The sequence below is a fragment of the Ambystoma mexicanum genome, chromosome 1p (genome assembly GCF_040938575.1).
Source record: "Ambystoma mexicanum isolate Mex_15411 chromosome 1p, UKY_AmexF1_1, whole genome shotgun sequence".
Lineage (NCBI taxonomy): Eukaryota > Metazoa > Chordata > Amphibia > Caudata > Ambystomatidae > Ambystoma > Ambystoma mexicanum.
The window spans coordinates 319,975,468-319,994,936 of NC_090921.1; the positions used below are offsets into that span (position 1 = coordinate 319,975,468).

Below are 19,469 nucleotides of genomic sequence, written 5' to 3' on the forward strand. Positions count from 1 at the left end.
GAGTCAAGATCCTAGAACAAAGGGCAGAGGATGTAGAGGGAAGGGCTCGAAGGAATAACATCTGGATTGTCGACTACCGGAGGGAGAAGAAGGCCAGGACCTGACGAACTACATAGAGTACCTCCTGCTCCAGGAGATCTGGGCAGAGGTACTATCCCAAGGCTTTGTAGTGGAGAGATCCCACTGGGCTCAGATCAGAAGAACCCAACCAGGAGCCCAGCCCCTCCCCACCCCACTCCACCCCTCACACCACCACCGAGATCAATGATTGCAAGGATCATGAACTTCAAAGACGGTGAGAAAATATTGACATTCACTAGAGAAGGGGGGATTTATCCGGATTACACTATCTTGGTGCAGAGACGGCGAGCACGCTATGGCCCCACTAAGGATCGCCTCAAAGCAGCAGGGATACACTAAATGCTGCTATATCTAGCTAAAATAAATATGGTACGAGCGGGCAAATCTTATTTCTTTGAAACAACATAAGAGGCCCAGGCATGGATGAACCAACAGGGAATCCTGCAAGGGGGACTCAGGAATGGCAATAATGATGGGAACCCTCCTAGGGGACAGAGACTGAGACTGCGATGGGGAAAGTCTGTTCCGATGTCATGGACACTAAGCAAGCCAGAAGTATGATTAAAGGAGCAACAAGTGAAGATGGCGACAGGACACGCAACCCCAAGACTTTTGTTAGTTAGGATGCCAGTTTTAAGGCATCACGCTGCCATGGGCCGACTCAACCTTGGCGGGAGAAGCAAGAAAAGCAGTGAAGCACGAGCAGAGAGAGGGAGGCTGGGCGTTTGTTTAATAGTTACGGTTAGGGTGAGGATAGTTGGGGGTTGTGAAGGTATGAGTGTGGGAGAAAGCACCAAGCAACAGGGAGAAGTACAAACGGCAGGCAAACGGACGTGTACACCAGAGGATAAGATGAAATGCCCACCAGCGGACAAATGCCGACAAATGGACGTATGGGAACGGACGGGCCACGGGACAATGCAACCAAATGGGCCAGGATAAAACTGTCCTAGCCACCCGGAATGTCAGGGGGCTCAATGCCCATGTCAAGAGACTAAGGGTCTATGCCTGGCTGAATAGAACAAAAGTTCAAATTACTATGCTACAGGAAACACATTTAACGGCGGAAAAGCAGTGCAAAGTGGCTATGAAATGGGGAGTACAAATGTACAGCTCAACGTACTTGAATTACGCCAGGGGAGTTCTAACATGGATAGCTCCGGGAGTCCCCTTCCGACTAATGGGACAGGAGGGATAAGGAAGGCAGAATGGTGATTGTGCACAGAATGTTGGCGAATAGAGAGGTGTGTCTGGTCAATACGTATGCCCCCAACCACGATGCAACAGTTCTTCAGGATGTCGACGCCCTGGATAGCCCCTTAGAGAGGAGCGTCTTTTATATGGGCAGGAGATTTCAACTGCACGCTGAACCCGCAGGTGGATAGATCTGATTCCAAGCAGAGGAAACCAGCTCCACCAGCCAGCGCCTTACAGAAGACTCTGGATCAGCTGGAATTGGAACACGTCTGGAGGAAGGTACATGTCGACACCAGGGGATACACACACTATAGTGCCCCACACAACATACACACCTGCATAGACTTCTTATTTACGGGCAGGGATACCCTTGGGAATTCATGGGGATACATATTAAGGCAAGAACGTTATCTGACCACACCCCGATCGTTGCAACTTGGGCATACACATACAGAGGAGCCCCCATACCCACCTGGAGACTGAGGGCGGAGGCACTGACAGGCAAGGTATTTGAAGAATATGTAGGAGAGACAACAGAGGACTACTTCGACCACAATGTAGGGAGCGTGGACAGCACTGGCATGGTTTGGGAGGTGTTCTAGGTTGTAGTTAGAGGAGCAGCGATAGGGAAAGCTGGTGGTCTCGGGGGATCCATCATGGCATACCTGGGGGGAAATAGAAAAGGCGTTAGAACGGGCGGAAGCACGGGCAGGGGAGGAAGGCGATGAACCAGAGGATCTCACAGCATTGCGACTGCAGTGCTGCGCAATGTGGGACAGACTGGGTAGATTGGACTATGGGAAATATGTACAGAGGCTACACGCTGAAGGCGACAAACCCGGTAGACGCCTAGCCTGGCTCACTAAGCAAGAGAACAGGCATGAACCGATAACCGCAGTTAGAGATGAGGAAGGCGGGGAAGTGAGGTGAAGACTGGATAAATGGAGTGTTCTCTGGGTTCTATGAAGAGCTGTACTCTAAGAAACAGGTAGCGGAGGACATAACTGAGGCCTTAGGGGAGATTCCTCTCCCCGGGCTATCGGAGGAGCAGGTGCAGACATTGGGGAGCCCCTCCCGCTGGATGAGTTGACCGCTGTGAAATCTGACCTCCCTACGGGTAAATCTTCGGAACCAGATGGGTTGCCTGGGGAATTTTATAAAAAAAATATAAAGACGTGTTGGCCCCGCAGTTGCTAGAGAAGTTTCAAGAGGCATAGGAGGAGGGGAGGCTGCCACAGAGCCTATCTGAATCGGTCATCATAACCATATTGAAATCAGGGAAGCTGCCCCTTGAGTGCAGCTCTTATAGACCAATTTCCCTGATAAATCAGGACTCTAAAATCCTGACCGCAGCCCTAGCAAACCGACTCAAGAGGGTCCTATCCACGCTGGTCCACTCAGACCAGACGGGATTATTAGGGAGAATTCTCTGTATAGGCTAATTTCCCAAACCTAGTGAGTCCCCCAGCAGCTTTGCTGGATTTTTGGGGTTTCTTTTTTTCTCCTGCTAAGAGTGAGACTCTTTTTCTCCCACTCTTAGGCATGATTTGAGAATGTCCTTTGACTTTGTAATGTGTTTTATGGGCTATGGGGTCTTTTACTCCATAGGGTTTCATGTTGCACAGCACCCTCAGTGCAGTAACACAGGGGTGTCATAGTGACCCCCAAACATAGACTCCATACCCTGGGACTGACTACTGTCTCACAGGGCATGTAAAGTCACCATTGACTTTACTAGTCTTAAATTGTGAACAGAACCAGTACAAACCATCATATTGTGGAAGTACTGGTAGGGGTAATTAGATTGCCCCTGGGTCTGTTTTTCGAGGGGGTACTGTGCAGTCCCCCCCTCATCGAGTTTCTGACTGGTGGCAGTGGTTAGCACGCAAAATATTCCACCGGAATATTTCCTATGGGATTTTCCCATTCATTTTAAACACGCCACTTTTTTGGTGCAATGTTAAAGATACCGCCTGGTTATTTATTTAATATGTATTCCCCGGTTGGGTCTTTTTGCCAGGACTCAGTTTTAAAATGGTGTTTGTGTTCGCCTCTGTAACTCCAAGTCGAGCCCTTTGTTCCACTTTTGGCGGGCTTCTGCACAGAAGCCTCCAAAAGTGGTGCCACTCTGTCTGGGTCTACAGGATGTGTGGGGGGGGGGGGGGAATAGGCACCCTGGACTGAGTTGCCTCGGCAACTGAAGTCGCACTCTTGTGTGATTGGCCCAGTGGTGAGCCGCCCGGCTCACCACTTAGCATGTTTGAGTGACAGCTAGGACTGATGAATGGGGCTTTTCTGCATAAAAGCAGGGCTTTGGGGACTGGAACTTCAGAAGTCGCCACAGGACCTAAAGAATCCGAAGAGGGAGAAGCTGAGCCGACCTGCAACGACGACACCACCGGTGGAGCCCTGCTGAACCGACTTGCCACTTCCCAACGACGGAGGAGATCTTCTTCCTGGAGAGTCTTCTTCCTTTGAACTAGTGGGGTTAACCAGTTTGCCCTCTTTTTCGCCTTCTTGGATCGTCTCGTGGTCAAATCGCACGTACCAAGCACCCCGGCGGCCGGATAGCCACGCTTCACCACTATCGCGAATAAAAGGGGTAGTACCTTTTAACCGGGAAACTCCACGGCTGGTTTCTTCCCTGGCAGTGCAACGACCTCCAGCTTTCCTCCACGCCGAGATCGTCTCTTCCCCTGGACGAAGCACCGACTTGCACCCCCTGCTAGGAACAACTGCCCCCGCTGGAGCTTTCTCACCATTTCAGGTACTGTGTCCCGCCTGGTCTCCCTTGCAACAGACTGTTCAAGGTGTCCCGTGAATCCTTGACTCTCTATCCTGGGGTGACCTGGGACCTGTTAACTAACTTTTCTGAAATGATCCAATTCCTTTTGAACTATCTGCAAAGACTTTTAAAGTGTACTTCAACTGTGTGATCTTGGGCACATTCCTCCTTGCTCTCTCCAAGACCAAGAGTGTGCCTGGCCTATGAACTTTTTGCTCTACAGTAGACTCTGCCTTTCTTGACTTGCTGTGGTTCTTTTAAAAGTGTTGGTATTGTGTGCTTTCCTAATTCTGCCTTTTCCCTCCCTTTTAAAATAATTATTGGAGTGCCATCTTGGTTAAGCGCTCACCCCCGTATTGATAATAAGTGTTGTTCTTTTCCTAAGACTTGTCGAATAATTAATCAAGGAGGTGTATATATTTCTAGTGACTGTGTTTGAACTTACTTGACATATTAGTGCCAGTGTATTTTTACAAGTGTGTTTTTAAATAAATAATTATATACTTTTATACCCATGCTCTGGTCAGTGTTTGCTTGCGCTACTGTATTTTTGTACCTAATGTGTATACTGCCTAACTCTTCTTGAGAGAAGTCTGACTGCTCAGCCACAGCTACCAGGTAAATCTGGGTGGTACAGACTGCTACCAATTGGGTTTACTGCCAACACCTGTAGTCTTAAACCTTTTGCAGTGGTCCCTAAGGGAACTGCACAGGTTTCTGCCTAACAGGGATACGTGCCCGGGAGGAACACGACATGAAATCTGTGCCTACTCCACCACGTTATCGAGAGCGTAAACCAGGAACAAGGGGAATATGCAGTGGTGTTGCTTGACACCAACAAGGCATTTGATTCAGTGAACTGGGACTGGCTCCTGGGGGCTCTCGCTCATTTTGGGATAGGGGAGGGTTTCCTTCGCTGGATTCGGCTGCTTTACAGCAATCCCAGGGCAATGATGAAAATGGGTAGGCACATCTCAGAAGAGTGGAAGATTGGCAGAGGTACAAAACTGGGATGCCCGCTATCCCCAATGCTATACATACTGGCTTTGGAACCATTTGCTGTTTTCCTCAAGACAGAATACAGGAATGCAGGGATAGGAATAGACAGGGAGGTACATTTAATTTCGCTAAATGCAGATGACATGCTCCTCTGAGGAACTCCAGGGAGAACATGCCAGACCTACTAGAAGCATTAGGAGCACGGTCAACAAGAAGTCCTCTCTCTCCCCCCTCGCAGGTATGAGGGAGGTCAGCCCCGAGCAGCTGCGGCATCTGGGACTCGCTTGGGCACCAACCACTTTATGCTACTTGGGAGTGGACATATACCATAACACCACAGCGACGCATACAGCTAATATGCAGGCAGCCCTAGCCAAAACAGAAAAAGCTATGATGTTTTGGAAGACTCTCCCACTTGGGATGATAGGTAGAGCGGTTTTGCTGAAGATGGGTGCTGTCTTGCCTACTGTACTAATTCACTAACATCCCATACAACATTCCCAGGCCCTTTTGTACATGGTTACACACACAAACTAGAGAGTTCCTGTGGGATGGGGAGAGAAACAGGATAGCGCTGAATACACTATAGAGAGATTATGAATGGCGGGGGAATCAAACTACCAGACTATGAACGCTATTACTTGGCGGGACAATTCCAATTTGCTGTGAAATGGTTGGGGGATGAAACATCTATAGATACGATTCTGTCAGCCGGCAATACAACACTGCTACCTGAGAGAACTCCCATTGATGGATAAGCAACTGGTCACACCACTACCGGCCATGGTCAAGTTAGGTCTGACCCTATGGAGGAGAGCATGGAAGATGCAAGGGACGCGGGACCCCTACTCCAGACACATTCCCCTGGCCGGACTAGTAGATGCCTGCACAACGTCCCTGACCAACTATCATGGAGAATGGGAAGACAAGGGAGTGGCACAAACTGGAGACCTATGGAAAGCAGGTCCGTACTTTCAGACTCTGATGGAAGAACAGGGCATACACAGTGGACCATTCTTACTGTATAACAGCATGATAGAGGATCCAGGAGAGATGGGGGACACTGCCGGAAGGAGACCGTGATGGAGTAATGGATGCGTGGTTTGATGTGTCGGAGGGAGGACACACGATATCTAGGCTCTATGCACAGCTCCTTCGCAGTAACAATGAGAGGGTGCTGCAGGCAAGAGCTAGATGGGAGGAGGAGCTCCACAAGACCTTCACCGATGAGTGGAATAGAACACTGCGGTATGCCAAAAAAGTCTCCAGAAACACGAGATTCAAGCAAATGCAGCTATATCCTACACACAGGGCGTAACTCACACCTAAGAGAATGTCACAAATGGGGGACAAACAAACCCGGAGCTGCCCACGTTGCACGACGTAACGGCCGGATATGATGCATATGTTTTGGACCTGCCTGGTGATACTCAACTTCTGGGACACAGTGACAATGAGAGCAGAGGCTAGAGGAATTCAAATGCAAGCATGGTCGCCGGAATCTTACCTCTTTGGAATGTTCCTGAGGGGCGGCAGACAACTAACACATATAGCGAGAATGAAAGACTTAATGTGTATCCTGGCGAAACGCTGCATAGCAATGGCATGGAACTCAAGTACAGGACCATCAGCAGAAATGTGGTGGGCAAATCTGAAAAAATGGACTATAGCCGAAACTTCAGTGTGGACCAGAGTGGCGCAGAATGGGGGCGGAGAGGGTGCAGCCAAACTACTTGCATGGAACTCTCTCATACAGGAACTGTTTAACAGCACGGATGGGCAAAGCGCAACAGGCCCCAGTGGCCTGGAGGAAGACTGAACTGGAGCTATTACTAAACCGACATTATCCAGATGGATCATACTGGCACAATCTGAATGCTACAGACTGGCAGGAAAAGATCCTCCAGAGGGCCTTCGGGCTCATTCAATCAGAGGCATGTCGACTTCCTCTGCATTACAGAGGGCAGTACCAGTAAAAGAAATGTGTGCGGCTGCCACATGGTCGTCTGTGCATACTTTCACCAAACATTACAGTTTGGACTCTTGTTCAGGCCAGCAAAGCTTATTTAGTAAGGCAGTGTTGCATTCTGTGCACACAGACTCATGAGAGCTTCTAAATTGTCATAGAAATTCTGAATCTCTCCTCCAGAACTGCTTGAAACTGCTTTGGGTATCTATAATAAGATTAGGAATACATGTGAGAACACAATCCATTCGAAGAACAAGGTACTTACCGCTGGTAACGTTCTTTTGACTGGATGTTCATCCCACATATTCCTTATCGACCCTCCCAACCTACCCCGCAGTAGAATTTCCTTTTGTTGTTGCAGTCTACGCTCTCTCAGGAGGAGTAACTGTCAGGCATGGGATAGATCCTGTATTCGTAAAAACGGAACTGAAGCCAACGGACGCTGCGCGTGCTATATATACCTTCAGTGACGTCGACATCGAGACAGAAGCCTCAGAGTGGGCAGGCATTGACGCGCAGCGCCCTCTGCTGAAAAACAAATTCTGAAGAAGCTAAACTGGATATTGGAAATAGGAAAATCTAGTCGACAGAACGTTACCAGGGGTAAGTAACTTGTTATTTTTTCCTCTATTTTGGCCTAAACCCATTTTCGAGGGGATTGGGTCCTCCTCGGATGTATTCCATATCTATGACAGGTAATCACCATAGCTGTGCTGCTTCGGAAACTTTTTTCTGCGTCGATGCGCCGTCGTCGAGGACCTCCTCCGATGTCATCCGATGTGATAAGTAGGACGCACGACGCCCGGCAAAGCAGGCGTCGTACCCTACCATCCCTCCTGATGGGGACGACAAACGTTTTGACGGCTGGGCGAAGAAAGTGTTTTCTTCTGGGGGTATGGCGCTTCAGGCGGCCAACTCCATATGTGCCTTGTCTCGTTTCACACACACTCTGTGGAACTGTGTTGCGTTAGCAGCTGAACATATTCCCGAAGGGGACGGTTTCCTTGCTATGGTCCAGGATGGTAAGGATGCCATGTGTGAGTCCGTTCAGTCGGGTTTGGACATGGCTGAATGCGTCAGCAGGTCCATGGCGGCGAGCACCGTGATACGCTGGTTTGCGTGGTTGCGGAAGTCGGGGTTTGCTCCTGATGTGCAGTCCCGGCTCCTCAACATGCCCTTTGACGGTGAACACCTTTTTGGCAGCAAGGCTGACTAGAGCCTTGAGAGGTTGCAGACCTCCAAAGCTGCAGCGAAGTCGTTGGGCGCTGCATTTCGCCAACCTCTGCCTTTTCGTCCTAGGGGACAGCAATGGAGGGGTGGTTCCTTTCGCTATTACTCGTCCTTCAGTAAAGCGAGAGGAGCTAGCAGTCAAAGAGGCCAACGCAGGGGTACCAGAGGTGGATGACAGAGTACCTGTGGTGCCAAGGCTGCTCGGGCAGTTGCCTCTTTGCCCTCAGGCAACGCCGCAGCCGCTACCACTCGGTCATGAGGCCAGGTCCCATGGTTCGCCGGTTGGGGGAAGGCTGGCGCAGCATCTTGTAGAGTGGCGTGCCATTACTTCAGATGTGTGGGTTCTGGAGATCATAACCCACAGCTACTGTCTTCCCTTTCGGCAGAGGCCTCACAACAATCCACCAGGGAACCTCTCTTTGAAGAGTCCGGATCCGCTCCTTGCGCAGGAAATTCAAGCCCTGCTGGAGAAAGGCGCCATAGAACTGGTGCCTGTAGCGGAGAGGAACAAGGGATGGTATTCCCCTTATTTTTTGATTTCGAAGAAAGACGGGGGATTGAGACCCATCATGGACTTGCGTGGCTTGAACAAACTCCTCAGGAAGGACAAGTTCAAGATGGTTACTCTCTCTCAAGTCCTCCAGGCCCTTCAGCTTCAGGACTGGTTGGTGTCTCTCGACCTCAAGGATGCTTACTTCCATGTGCCGATCCAACCCAAGCACAAGAAGTACCTGAGGTTCGCGGTTGGCGACTCGCACTTTCGATTTCGGGTCCTGCCGTTCGGATTGACCTCCGCCCGAGGGTTTTCACCAAGCTAATGGTGGTGGTGGCAGCGCATCTCAGGCAAGGGGGGGGATTCACGTCTACCCCTACCTGGACGATTGGTTGATCAGGGGGAGCTCTCCCGAGCAGATCCTCGATCATCTGTCCGTCACCTGTCACTCCCTTCACAGGCTGGGCTTCTCCCTCAATTTGTCCCATTTGACGCCAACGCAGCGGCTCCAGTACATCGGAGCAGTGCTCGACACTTCCCTGGGGCAGTGTTTTCCTCCCCAGGTGAGGGCTCTTCACATTCAGCAGATTGTGCACAAGTTTCAGCATGCCCAGACGCTCCCAGCGTTCGAGTTCTTGAGGTTGCTCGGCCTAATGGCATCCTGCATTCTTCTGGTGCCAGAGGCTCGCCTGCGGATGAGATCTTTGCAGTGGGCACTCAAGATGCAATGGTCGCAGCCCTCCGGCAGGATGTCGGACCTGGTTCAGGTGCCGCCCTCGGTCGCCCAGGACCTTCTGTGGTGGGCCGTCGAAGGCAACTTGATGAAGGGGGCTCTGTTTTGGCTTCCCTGGCCGGATGCATCCCTCACGGGAACTGACAGTCAGCGGTCGTTGGTCTCTGTCGGAGTCCAGACTCCATATCAATCTGTTGGAGTTGTGGGCCGTTAGGCAAGCCCTGAAGGCTTTTCTGCCGACTGTGCGAGAAAAGAATGTCCTGATCCTGACGGACAACACAGTGGCCATGCACTACCTCAACAAAAAGGGGGGGCAGGGTCTCTTCCTCTGTGCAGGGAGGCGATGCAGCTCGAGTTCTGGGCCATCCAGCAGGAAGTTTCGATCTCGGCAGTTCATCTGGCCGGAGACAAACGTGACGGCGGACGCTCGGAGCAGGCAGAGCACGATCTCTCACGAGTGGGAGTTGGCTTAGGAGATTCTCCTGGAGATCTTCGCCCTTTGGGGGACCCCTCAAGTGTATCTCTTCGCCTCCAGTGTCAACCGGAAGTGCGAGAGGTTCTGCTCGCGGGAATTTACTCCAAAAGCAGCCTTAGGAGACGCGTTCGTGGTGGAGTGGTCATTCCCACTGCTGTACGCGTTCCCTCCAGTCCCCGTCATCCCGCAAGTGCTGCGGAGGTTACGGAAGTTCGGTTCCCGGATGATCCTCATTGCTCCGGCGTGGAGGACGTGGTACCCGGACCTTCTCGACTTGTCCATCTGTCCTCCACGTCGTCTTTCCCTACCGAGACGATCTGCTCTCACGGGAGGGGGGGGTCAGGTTCTCCATCCAGAGGTCAGATCCCTCAACCTTCACGCTTGGCTTCTGAAAGGTTGAGGTATAAGGATTGGGACCTCCCTGAAGACGTGATGGAGGTGTTGCTCTCGGCCCGAAGGCCAGCAACAAAATCTCTATACCGTTGGCGTAAGTTCTGCGACTGGTGCAGAGTTCAGAATGTGGATCCTTTTGCATGTGACATCCCCATGGTTCTGTCCTTTTTACTTTCTTTGGCCCACAGGGGCTTGCAAGGTGGTACCATTAAAGGTTACCTGGCGGCGCTGTCCATCTTTAAGCGCTCGTCTGAAGAGTGTTCCTACTTTAAAATCCCTTTAATTTCACAGTTTCTGAAAGGGCTCACTAATGTGTTCCCTCCGTCACCTTTCCTGGTGCCCGGTTGGGATTTAAACCTTGTTCTTAAGTTTCTTATGGGTGCTCCGTTTGAGCCTTTGCATTCTTGTCCTTTGAGGCCGTTAACTCTGAAAACTGTTTTTAGTTGCGCTTACTTCCGCTCGCAGAGTGAGCGAGTTACAGGCACTTTCAGTTAAGCCACCCTTCACTGTATTTCACAAGGACAGGGTTGTCCTTAGAGTTTGTCCTTCTTTTCTTCCGGAGGTGGTTTCGAAATTTCATTTGAGCCAGAAGGTTGTTCTTCCGGCGTTCTATCCTCCTCCACAAACTGGTAAGGAAGAGGAGATGCTCCATAGGCTTGATCCTAGGAGAGCTTTAAGCTTTTATGTTTCACCCATGTCCCGGGTCAGAGTGGATGATCAACTCTTTATTGGTTACGCTGGAAAGCGTTTGGGACAAGCTGTGATGAAAGACTTTGTCTTGCTGGATTATTTTGGCCATCTCGGAGTGTTACCGCTTGGCGGGTAAGGACCCACCGGCTGGCTTGCGGGCCCATTCTACCAGGGGTATGGCTGCATCTACTGCCCTGCAGAGGGGTGTTCCTATTCGCAACATCTGTGATGCAGCCACCTGGGCTTCAGTACATACATTTGTACGCCACTATTCCCTCGATTCCATCCGAGGACAGGATCTGGCCTTTGGCAAGGCGGTCCTTTGCTCTATTTGATTGGCAATTCTAAATTTTTGATTCTAAATTCTTTCCCTCCTCCTTGCTCTGGTACTGCTTTGGGAGTCTGTCATAGATATGGAATACATCGGAGGACCCAATACGCTCGAAGAACAAGTTACTTTCTTACCTGGTAACATTCTTTCGATGGGATGGTCCGACGACGTATTCCATATCGCTCCCTCCCTGCCTTCCCCGCTGCAGAATTTCTTTTGCGATTGCAGCTTACGTTCCGCAAGGCTTTGGGTCTGACTGGCCGTGGACTAAAGTCACACGTTCTGGGGGAAAAAACTACAACTGAGGCTACGGGCGTCGTGCGTCCTACTTATCACATAGGATGACGTCGGACGTCGGAAGAGGTCCTCGACGGCATCGACGCAGGACGCAGACGCCGAAAAAAGTTTCCGAAGCAGCACAGCTGTGGTGATTACCTGTCATAGATATGGAATACGTCGTTGGACCATCCCATCGAAAGAACGTTAGCAGGTAAGAAAGTAACTTGTTCGTTTGAGGGTCCTGCTTTTGGTCTAGCAGTAGGGCCTGTTTTCTAAAAGACTCTGTTGGACAGTTTGCCAAGTGCCGACCTTTATGTATTGCCCATTGTGCATCTACTTTTCTGATGCTTGTTAATCTGCTTAGAATCACATGCTGTGCATATGGTCCGACATCCAGAGGTAACCGCGGAGTATTGCATCTTGTTTTTCGGGGACCGAAAGGGGATGTCGGCATAGGTGTGTCCGTAACACTATTCCTATCGTGACGTGTAGTGTACCCAAAATCCCTCACGCGCCGAGGTCCCTCAGATTGTTTTTTCTGCCCAGATAACTGGTCACCCTATAGCATAGCTCTTACTAGAGACACTGTTTATCTCACCGAATTGTCGGTTATCCCCCGTTAAGTCACTTCAACTACAAGAACATCTTCGACAAAGCCTACGAGGGATTTGTCTATGTCTGTGGATTTCGGCGCCTAAGATCCGGCGGACGAATTTTCCACGTGGTCGGGCCTTCTGGCCGACCTATACAGTAGGCAGAGTGGGGTCGTGGTGGCCATATTGTCGGTATGTCTTTCCTCCTTTCCCCTCTTTTCCCTTTTGGTCTGGTCATCCTTCCCTTTAGCTATGGAAAGGACGCCTTTTACATTCTGCCCTAAGTGTAGGGTTAGATATCCTTGGAAGGACGAACACAGGATGTGTAACGCCTGTCTTCCCCCTAGAGCACGACGAAAAGCGGTGTGCGGCCTGCAAACTCCTTCGGCCTAAAACCCTTAAGGAGCGCTGTGTAAAGCGATGGGCCGCATACGGTATGTCTTGGGTGGAACCCCCTTCCCCCACCGCCACACCAGCTGAGAGTGACTGGGTACTTCGGATGACCAAACATCCGTTGCAGATGTTGTAGACCTTGAGGCAGACGCTTCTAGGTCCGCCATGCCCGTCCCTGACCCTTTAAGGCCTGACTCTGGTCTCACTACAGGGACCCGGTGACAGGGGCTTACAAGAGCATCACACTAAGCACACAACCCCTATACCGATTTTGACATCTTCGTCGAAAAAGGTGAAAGCGCCAACAGGGCCGCCGGAAACTTCGACAGTTTCCTCGGATTGTTCTGATCCAAAGTCTTCCCCGCATCCGCAGCAGCGTCTTGCAACTGCGCAGTCGAAATCAAAAAGGGCGCTACTCCAAAAACTGTAAATGTTGAAGCGCAGAAGTCTGACGCTTCGACGGTCTCAAAGGCCGCGGTAGGCCCGAAAACTACGGCTAGGCCTCTACCCGAAAAACCGACCACTAGGCCCTCTAGTGCCGCGGAAGGTAGTTTACCTGCCGGTAAACCATCAAAGCCTTTGTCTCACGCCGATTCAGCGACTATCGAAGACAGCATCGAAATAATTACAGCAGCGGTGGGGTCTTAACCCGGTTCCGCCCAAAGTTATGGGACAAGCCGCAGAAAAGGTTTCAGATGCGGATTGGGATCCCGATTCTTACGACGCTTACGAAGATAGCCAGGAGCTTCTCTCCAACACCCTGAAGGACTCTTTTAGACGCCGTAGGGCGGAAAACGTCGTTTCTCCACCCGCAGGCCCGTTTGGGTCCTCTAAATGGACTACAGAGAAGTTTGAAGGGTGTATGGATCGGCTGGGGAGGATTATCGGGTTTTCTGACATCCTCTGCCGAAAAAGGCTCGAATGGACCCTAATCTCCAGATTGAAGACCAGTCTCATGCCTTTCTGCAGGAAGACGTTGTCCACATGGACACATATAGGGACATTTATAATGAAGAAGAGGAAGCTTCATTTCTTCTAAGTTATGAGGAAGAAAAACAGGATACTACGGACAGCTGGGAGGAAACCGAGCAGGAAGGTCTAGACCCATGGACACAGCAAGATCAGGACTCTGTTTTGTGCCTAGATTCTCCTCCGTCCAACCCGGCTCGCCAGGCCTCTCCCGTGGATGACCAAATGGCATTCAACTCCATGTTGAAAAGCAGCTGAATACATCAAAATCAAAGCTTCTCTCCATTGTAATGGAGGGAAGACAAGTTAACCAGCATGTGATCAAGAACACTCTCGACACTGCGGAAACTGCAGGCAGGTCTCTGGCCCATGGGACCCTGCTGAAAAGACAAGCTTGGCGGCGTACGTCTGGTTTTAAACCGGAAACTCAAGCCTCCCTCGTCAACAAGCCCATTGAGGAATTGAACCTCTTCCCGAAGGCAGTGGATGAGGTTTTGGAAACAGCCAAGAAGGAGCATGAGACTCTGAAGTCTCTGCAACGGATCACACAGAAGCCTTCCACCCGGAGGGGTAATAACTCTTGGCGGTCCTTTCGAGGGCAAGCCTGTGCTGGTCAAAACTACGGCACAGGAAACTTCAACTCAGGACAGACTTCTGGAAACACCGCATACTACCCAGCAAGGGGTCAGAAACGCAGCAGAGGCAGAGGCCCCGATCATAGAGGAGCCACAGCCTCTGGCCAGAAATGACCACCAAATCCAGGTCCCCTCCCATGTCACCCCGGTCGTGGTCGATTAACATATTTCCTCATGGCATGGGAGGGAATAACTTCAGACCAGCGGGTCATAAAGATGGTCGCCCACGGTTACTGTGTGGATTTCGCCAGACCTCCACAATTCAGACCGCCGCGCTCACGGCGCCTTTCACCGGACCATCTGGAGATCCTGAACAAAGAGGTGGAAGCGCTGCGGGGAAAGGACACCATAGAAGCCGTCCCTATTCTTCAGGTAAAGGACTGTATTTATTCAGTGTACTTCCTTGTACCCAAAAAGGATCTCACCATGCGCCATGTTCTAGATCTGTGCCCAGAGAACAAGTTTATAAAACCCCAGAAGTTTCGCATGGTAACACTGCAGGAGGTGATTCCATTGCTGAAACAAGGGGGATTACATGGCAACATTGGACATTAAAGCTGCATACTTTCATATTTCAATGTTGCCGGCGCACAGAAAATACCTGAGGTTCATGATCCAGGACAGGCATTACAAGTTCAAGGTACTCCCCTTCGGCATCGCCTCGGCGCCGAGGGTGTTTACCAAAGTCCATGGAGTGGTGGTGGCACACCTGCGCAGACTATCCGTCCCAGTTTACCCTTAGCTCGATGGCTGGCTCATTACGGGGGACTCGTTCGACGTTTGGTTTTTTTCGAACACCCAAAAAACAGTAGATCTTCTGTTCAGTCTGAGTTTCTCAATCAACGAAAATAAATCCAGGTTAGTCCCCAGTCAAGTAAAACTATTTCTGGGAGCTCTAATTCGGACGGGACGTTCTCGTCTTCCCCTCCGAGAGGGTTCAGAACATGCTTTTTCAGATCCCTCAATATGTAGCCAGTCGGGAGGTGACGGTGCTCAAAGCCATGCGCCTGCTAGGAATCGTGGCGTCATGCATATACTTGGTTCCCCACGCGCAGCTGCGCATGCAAGAGTGGCTCAACAGCCAGTTGTGTCAGGCCAGCGGACAATGGGAAGATCTGGTAGTTGTCTCGCCGGCCCTCGTTCTCTGTCTGCAATGGTGGTCAAGAGAAAACATCTTGAAGGGGAAGACCTTCACCACCCCTGCAGTGGAAGCCACTCTCACGACAGATGCATCTCTCATGGGGTGGGGGTCTCACTTCGTTCAGCAGACAGCGCACGGAGTGTGGTCCCCTCAAGTAGCATCCAACCATATAAACTTACTGGAGCTATTAGCGGTGTTCAAAGCACTGAAGGCCTTTGAAATGCAACTGCAAGTGAAGACAGTGCGGATCCTAACGGACAGCACTACAGCAATGTATTACCTGAACAAACAGGGGGGCACTCACTCTCCAGGACTATCCAAGCTGTCCCAAAACATTTGGATATGGGCTCTCAAACACAAGATGTTTCTGTTGTCCCAACATGTTCCAGGGGAACTCAATCTTCTGGCAGACGTACTCCGCAGAGATTTTCCTCTGCCAGAAGAATACGAATGGCGGCTACACGAAGACATTGTATCCAACGTCTTTGCAGAATGGGGTTGCCCAGAGATCGACTTGTTCGTAACTCAGGAGAACTCCCAGTGCCAAGAATACGCCTCCAGGTACCCCCAGAACCGATCCAAGGGGAACGGTCTCTGGATAACATGGTCGGGGAAATTTGTCTACGCTTTTCCCCTGACTCCCCTTCTCAACAAGATAGTGCACAAGATGCACCAGGAACCAGTTACCATGATACTGGTGGCCCCCATGTGGGCCCTCCAACCCTGGTTCGCTCACCTGATGGAAATGTCCTTCTCCCCACCAGTAAATCTACCCTGCCCGTACAACATGTTGTCTGAGGACAGGGGGGAGACCCTACACCCATGCCCACAAACCCTGAATTTAGCAGCTTGGCTCCTGAGATCATAGAGTTTGGACACCTGCAACTTCTTCAGAAGTGCATGGACATACTCGGGGAAGCGAGAAAACCGAATACACGTTATTGCTATGCCAGCAAATGGAAACGTTTTGTCATCTGGTGCAATCCCATCGATTGCTCACCCACACACATTGTGCTGTATCTAACCCATCTGTTGGACACTGGGTTAGTCTTCAATTCCCTAAAGGTTCATCTGGCTGCTCTGTCAGCCTACACCACTTCACAACAAAAGGTGTCGTGTTGGAAAATACCGGGGATTAAAGCCTTTATAGAAGGGATTAAGAGGATTTATCCTCCCATTTCTCACCTAGCCCCTGGATGGGATCTGAATGTGGTTTTGACCGGCTCATGAGAGCTCCCTTTGAGCCTATGCATAAAGCAAGTCTAAAAGACCTGACTTATAAGACAGCCTTCCTAGTGGCTATCACTTCTATCAGAAGGGTTAGCTAAATACAGGCTCTTTCTGTTCTAGACCCCTTTGTTACAGTCTACAAAGATAAGGTAGTTCTGCGCACACATCCCAGATTTGCGCCTAAATTCATCTCAAAGTTCCATGTGAACCAATCAATCGAGCTACCCACTTTCTTCCAGAACCCTACTAACATGGCCGAAAGAAGCCTACACACACTGGCTGTGTGCAGGGCAGTCATCTTTTACCTGGAAAGAACTAAACCACTGAGGAAGACTAAACAGTTCTTAGTTTCAGTGGCAGCTGGTAGAGAAGGGGATCCTGTCTCTAAATCAGCTATCTCAAGTTGGATTGTCAAATGCATCACACTGTGTTTCTCTCACGCTAAGAGAGAACTGCCCTTCAAGCCTAGAGCACATTCTACTCGAGGCACCGGGGAATCCATAGCATTCATTGCAAATGTTCATCTTGAGTCCATTTCCAAAGCTGCAACCTGGAGTTCTGTACACACCTTTACAAAACACTATTGCCTAGACACTCATTCTAGGTCTGATTCTCAGGTGGGACAAGCAGTACTAAGGCATCTTTTCTCTACTGTTCCTTCTCACAACCCACCTCCAACTCTGGGTACTGCTCGCTAGTCTATGCACAGCATGTGATTCTAAACAGATTAACAAGCATCAGAAGACATGCATTACTCACCGTAATAGCATTTTTGATGATTGTATCTGCTTAGATTCACATGCGCCCTTCCTACCACCCCGCTCGGGGTGGAAGGAACATAGACGTCTTACTACTTTCTCTTTATGTACGCACTCACTATAGCCTTGGGCTCCCTTATGGCAGAAAAAATACAATCGGAGGGACCTCGGCACGTGAGGGTTTTTGGGTACACTACACGTCACGATAGGGATAGTGTTATGGACACGCCTATACCGACGTCCCGTTTCGGTCCCCGAAAGACCAGATGCAATACTCTGCGGTTACCACTGGATATAATCATCAGAAATGCTATTATGGTGAGTAATGCATGTCATTTCTCTCTCCACAGGTCTGTCGGGAACAGTTTGTGAATTTACACAGTCAGCCCATTCTGAAGGAATTGTCTAGCTTCCTGTTAAGGAAATATTGCGCCAATATCCCGTGAGTGACAAATTCTGTGCAACCTCTCTTCCTTGTGTTCTACTCCTTCTATGTAATGTCTTTGATTTGTATTCTCGTGTCTGTATTACCGTTTGTACAGCTCCTGCTTTCTAATACTACTCTCGTAGTCTTTCGGTTTTCCCTGCTTCCTACGCGTGCATTGGTGGTTCTGTTTTCCAATCTCTGAGCTGTTTGGTTCTACTCTCACTTTCTCCCAAGTATGCTGTCACTTGTGCAGGCACTAGCTAACCTCTTAACTCCCTCTCTGTGTCTCAATTGTGTAGTGCATTTAACCAGGGGTCTCGCCCTTCCTTTTATCTTTCCTTCTCTTGCTCTCTGAGCATGTCTCACTGTCCTCCTTTCACCATCTCTCTATAATGCCCTTTTCTTTTCTTTGACTGCCTCTTTCATATGTATTTTCACCACTTTCCTCTCCATCAGTTTCCTTGTCTTTCACTCAGTTTCTGCCTATTTTTATATTTTTCACCACCACTCTCCATCTTCCCCTATTCACTGTCTTCCGCCTCCTTGTACACTGTATGTCTCCCCTGCTCATAATCTTCTGCTCACCTTTGCCCCCCTTTTTGTCCGACTTTGTCCCCCTTTCACCATATCACCCACCCACCTTTCACCATCTGCACCCCTTTTTTTAACCATTTGTCCACCTTTTTTTTTTTTTTAAACCACCACTTGCTTTTGGCACCATTTCTTTTGCGCCTTATTTTTAACTGTGTTTTCTTTTCATTGTCAAATGCTTTCTGTTTTGTTGCCCCTTTTTGCCGGCCAGACACACTTTTGTTCATGTATAGAAACCATTTACGTAAGATCCTATTGTATTGTAACACATTTGTTACGCTTTAATGGGACTATTGTATTGCTTTACAAAATTATAGAAACAGTTTAATTTTCGACAGTTGAATCTCTCAATACAGACACCCTTTGTATTAATTCAGGAGCCCTTAAATGTATAACCATTTTCCTAGGTTTCATGTTCACAATTGAAAATGTCTATCCTGTCGTGGCTAAAGGAAAAATACAGCACCGGGACCACAGATAAGAGATGAATTTGCTTCATCTCTTTTACAATCCCGTGGCGGTAACGGACTGGGTCAGCATTTGTATAGCTAGCAAATTTGACTGTTTGAAAACCTTTTGAGAAAGGGCTATGTGAGAAACCTGAAGGTGTCTCTGTTAGGGAGAATTCTCTGTTTAGGCTGAATTTCCCTACCTAGTGAGTCCCCGAGCAGCTTTGCTGGATTTCTGGGGTTTCTTTTTTCTCCTGCCAAGAGTGAGACTCTTTTACCCTCACTCTTGGGCATGTTTGAAGTGTGTTTTCTTGGTTAAACCTTGTGTTGAATGGGCTATGGGGTCTTTTACTCCATAGGGCCTCATGTATTTTTGTGATGTGGGTTACACAGCACCCTCTGTGCAGTAACCCAGGGGTGTCCTAGGGACTCCCCAACATAGACTCCATACCCTGGGACTGACTACTGTCTCCCAGGGCATGTAAAGTCACCAAAGACTTTACTAGTCTTAAATCCTGAACAGAACCAGTACAAACCATCATATTGTGGACGTACTGGCTGGGGCAATTCGATTGCCCCAGGGTCTGTTAGTCGAAGGGGCACGTCTCCGTCCCCCCTGATCGAGTTT

General features: G+C 49.8%; 1 protein-coding gene across 5 annotated transcripts in view; it reads left to right on the forward strand.

Annotated features, from left to right (window-relative positions):
• The window catches only part of POLRMT (RNA polymerase mitochondrial), an 886,091-nt gene that overhangs the window by 772,176 nt on the left and 94,446 nt on the right, over positions 1–19,469 (forward strand). For all 5 annotated transcript variants that reach the window (XR_011303298.1, XM_069647859.1, XM_069647870.1 and 2 more), the window contains one exon: positions 17,725–17,816. Coding sequence is in view for 4 of the 5 variants with exons in the window: in XM_069647859.1 (XP_069503960.1) it covers positions 17,725–17,816 (92 nt within the window). In the remaining variant the exon portion in view is untranslated. The remainder of the gene's footprint in view (positions 1–17,724; positions 17,817–19,469) is intronic.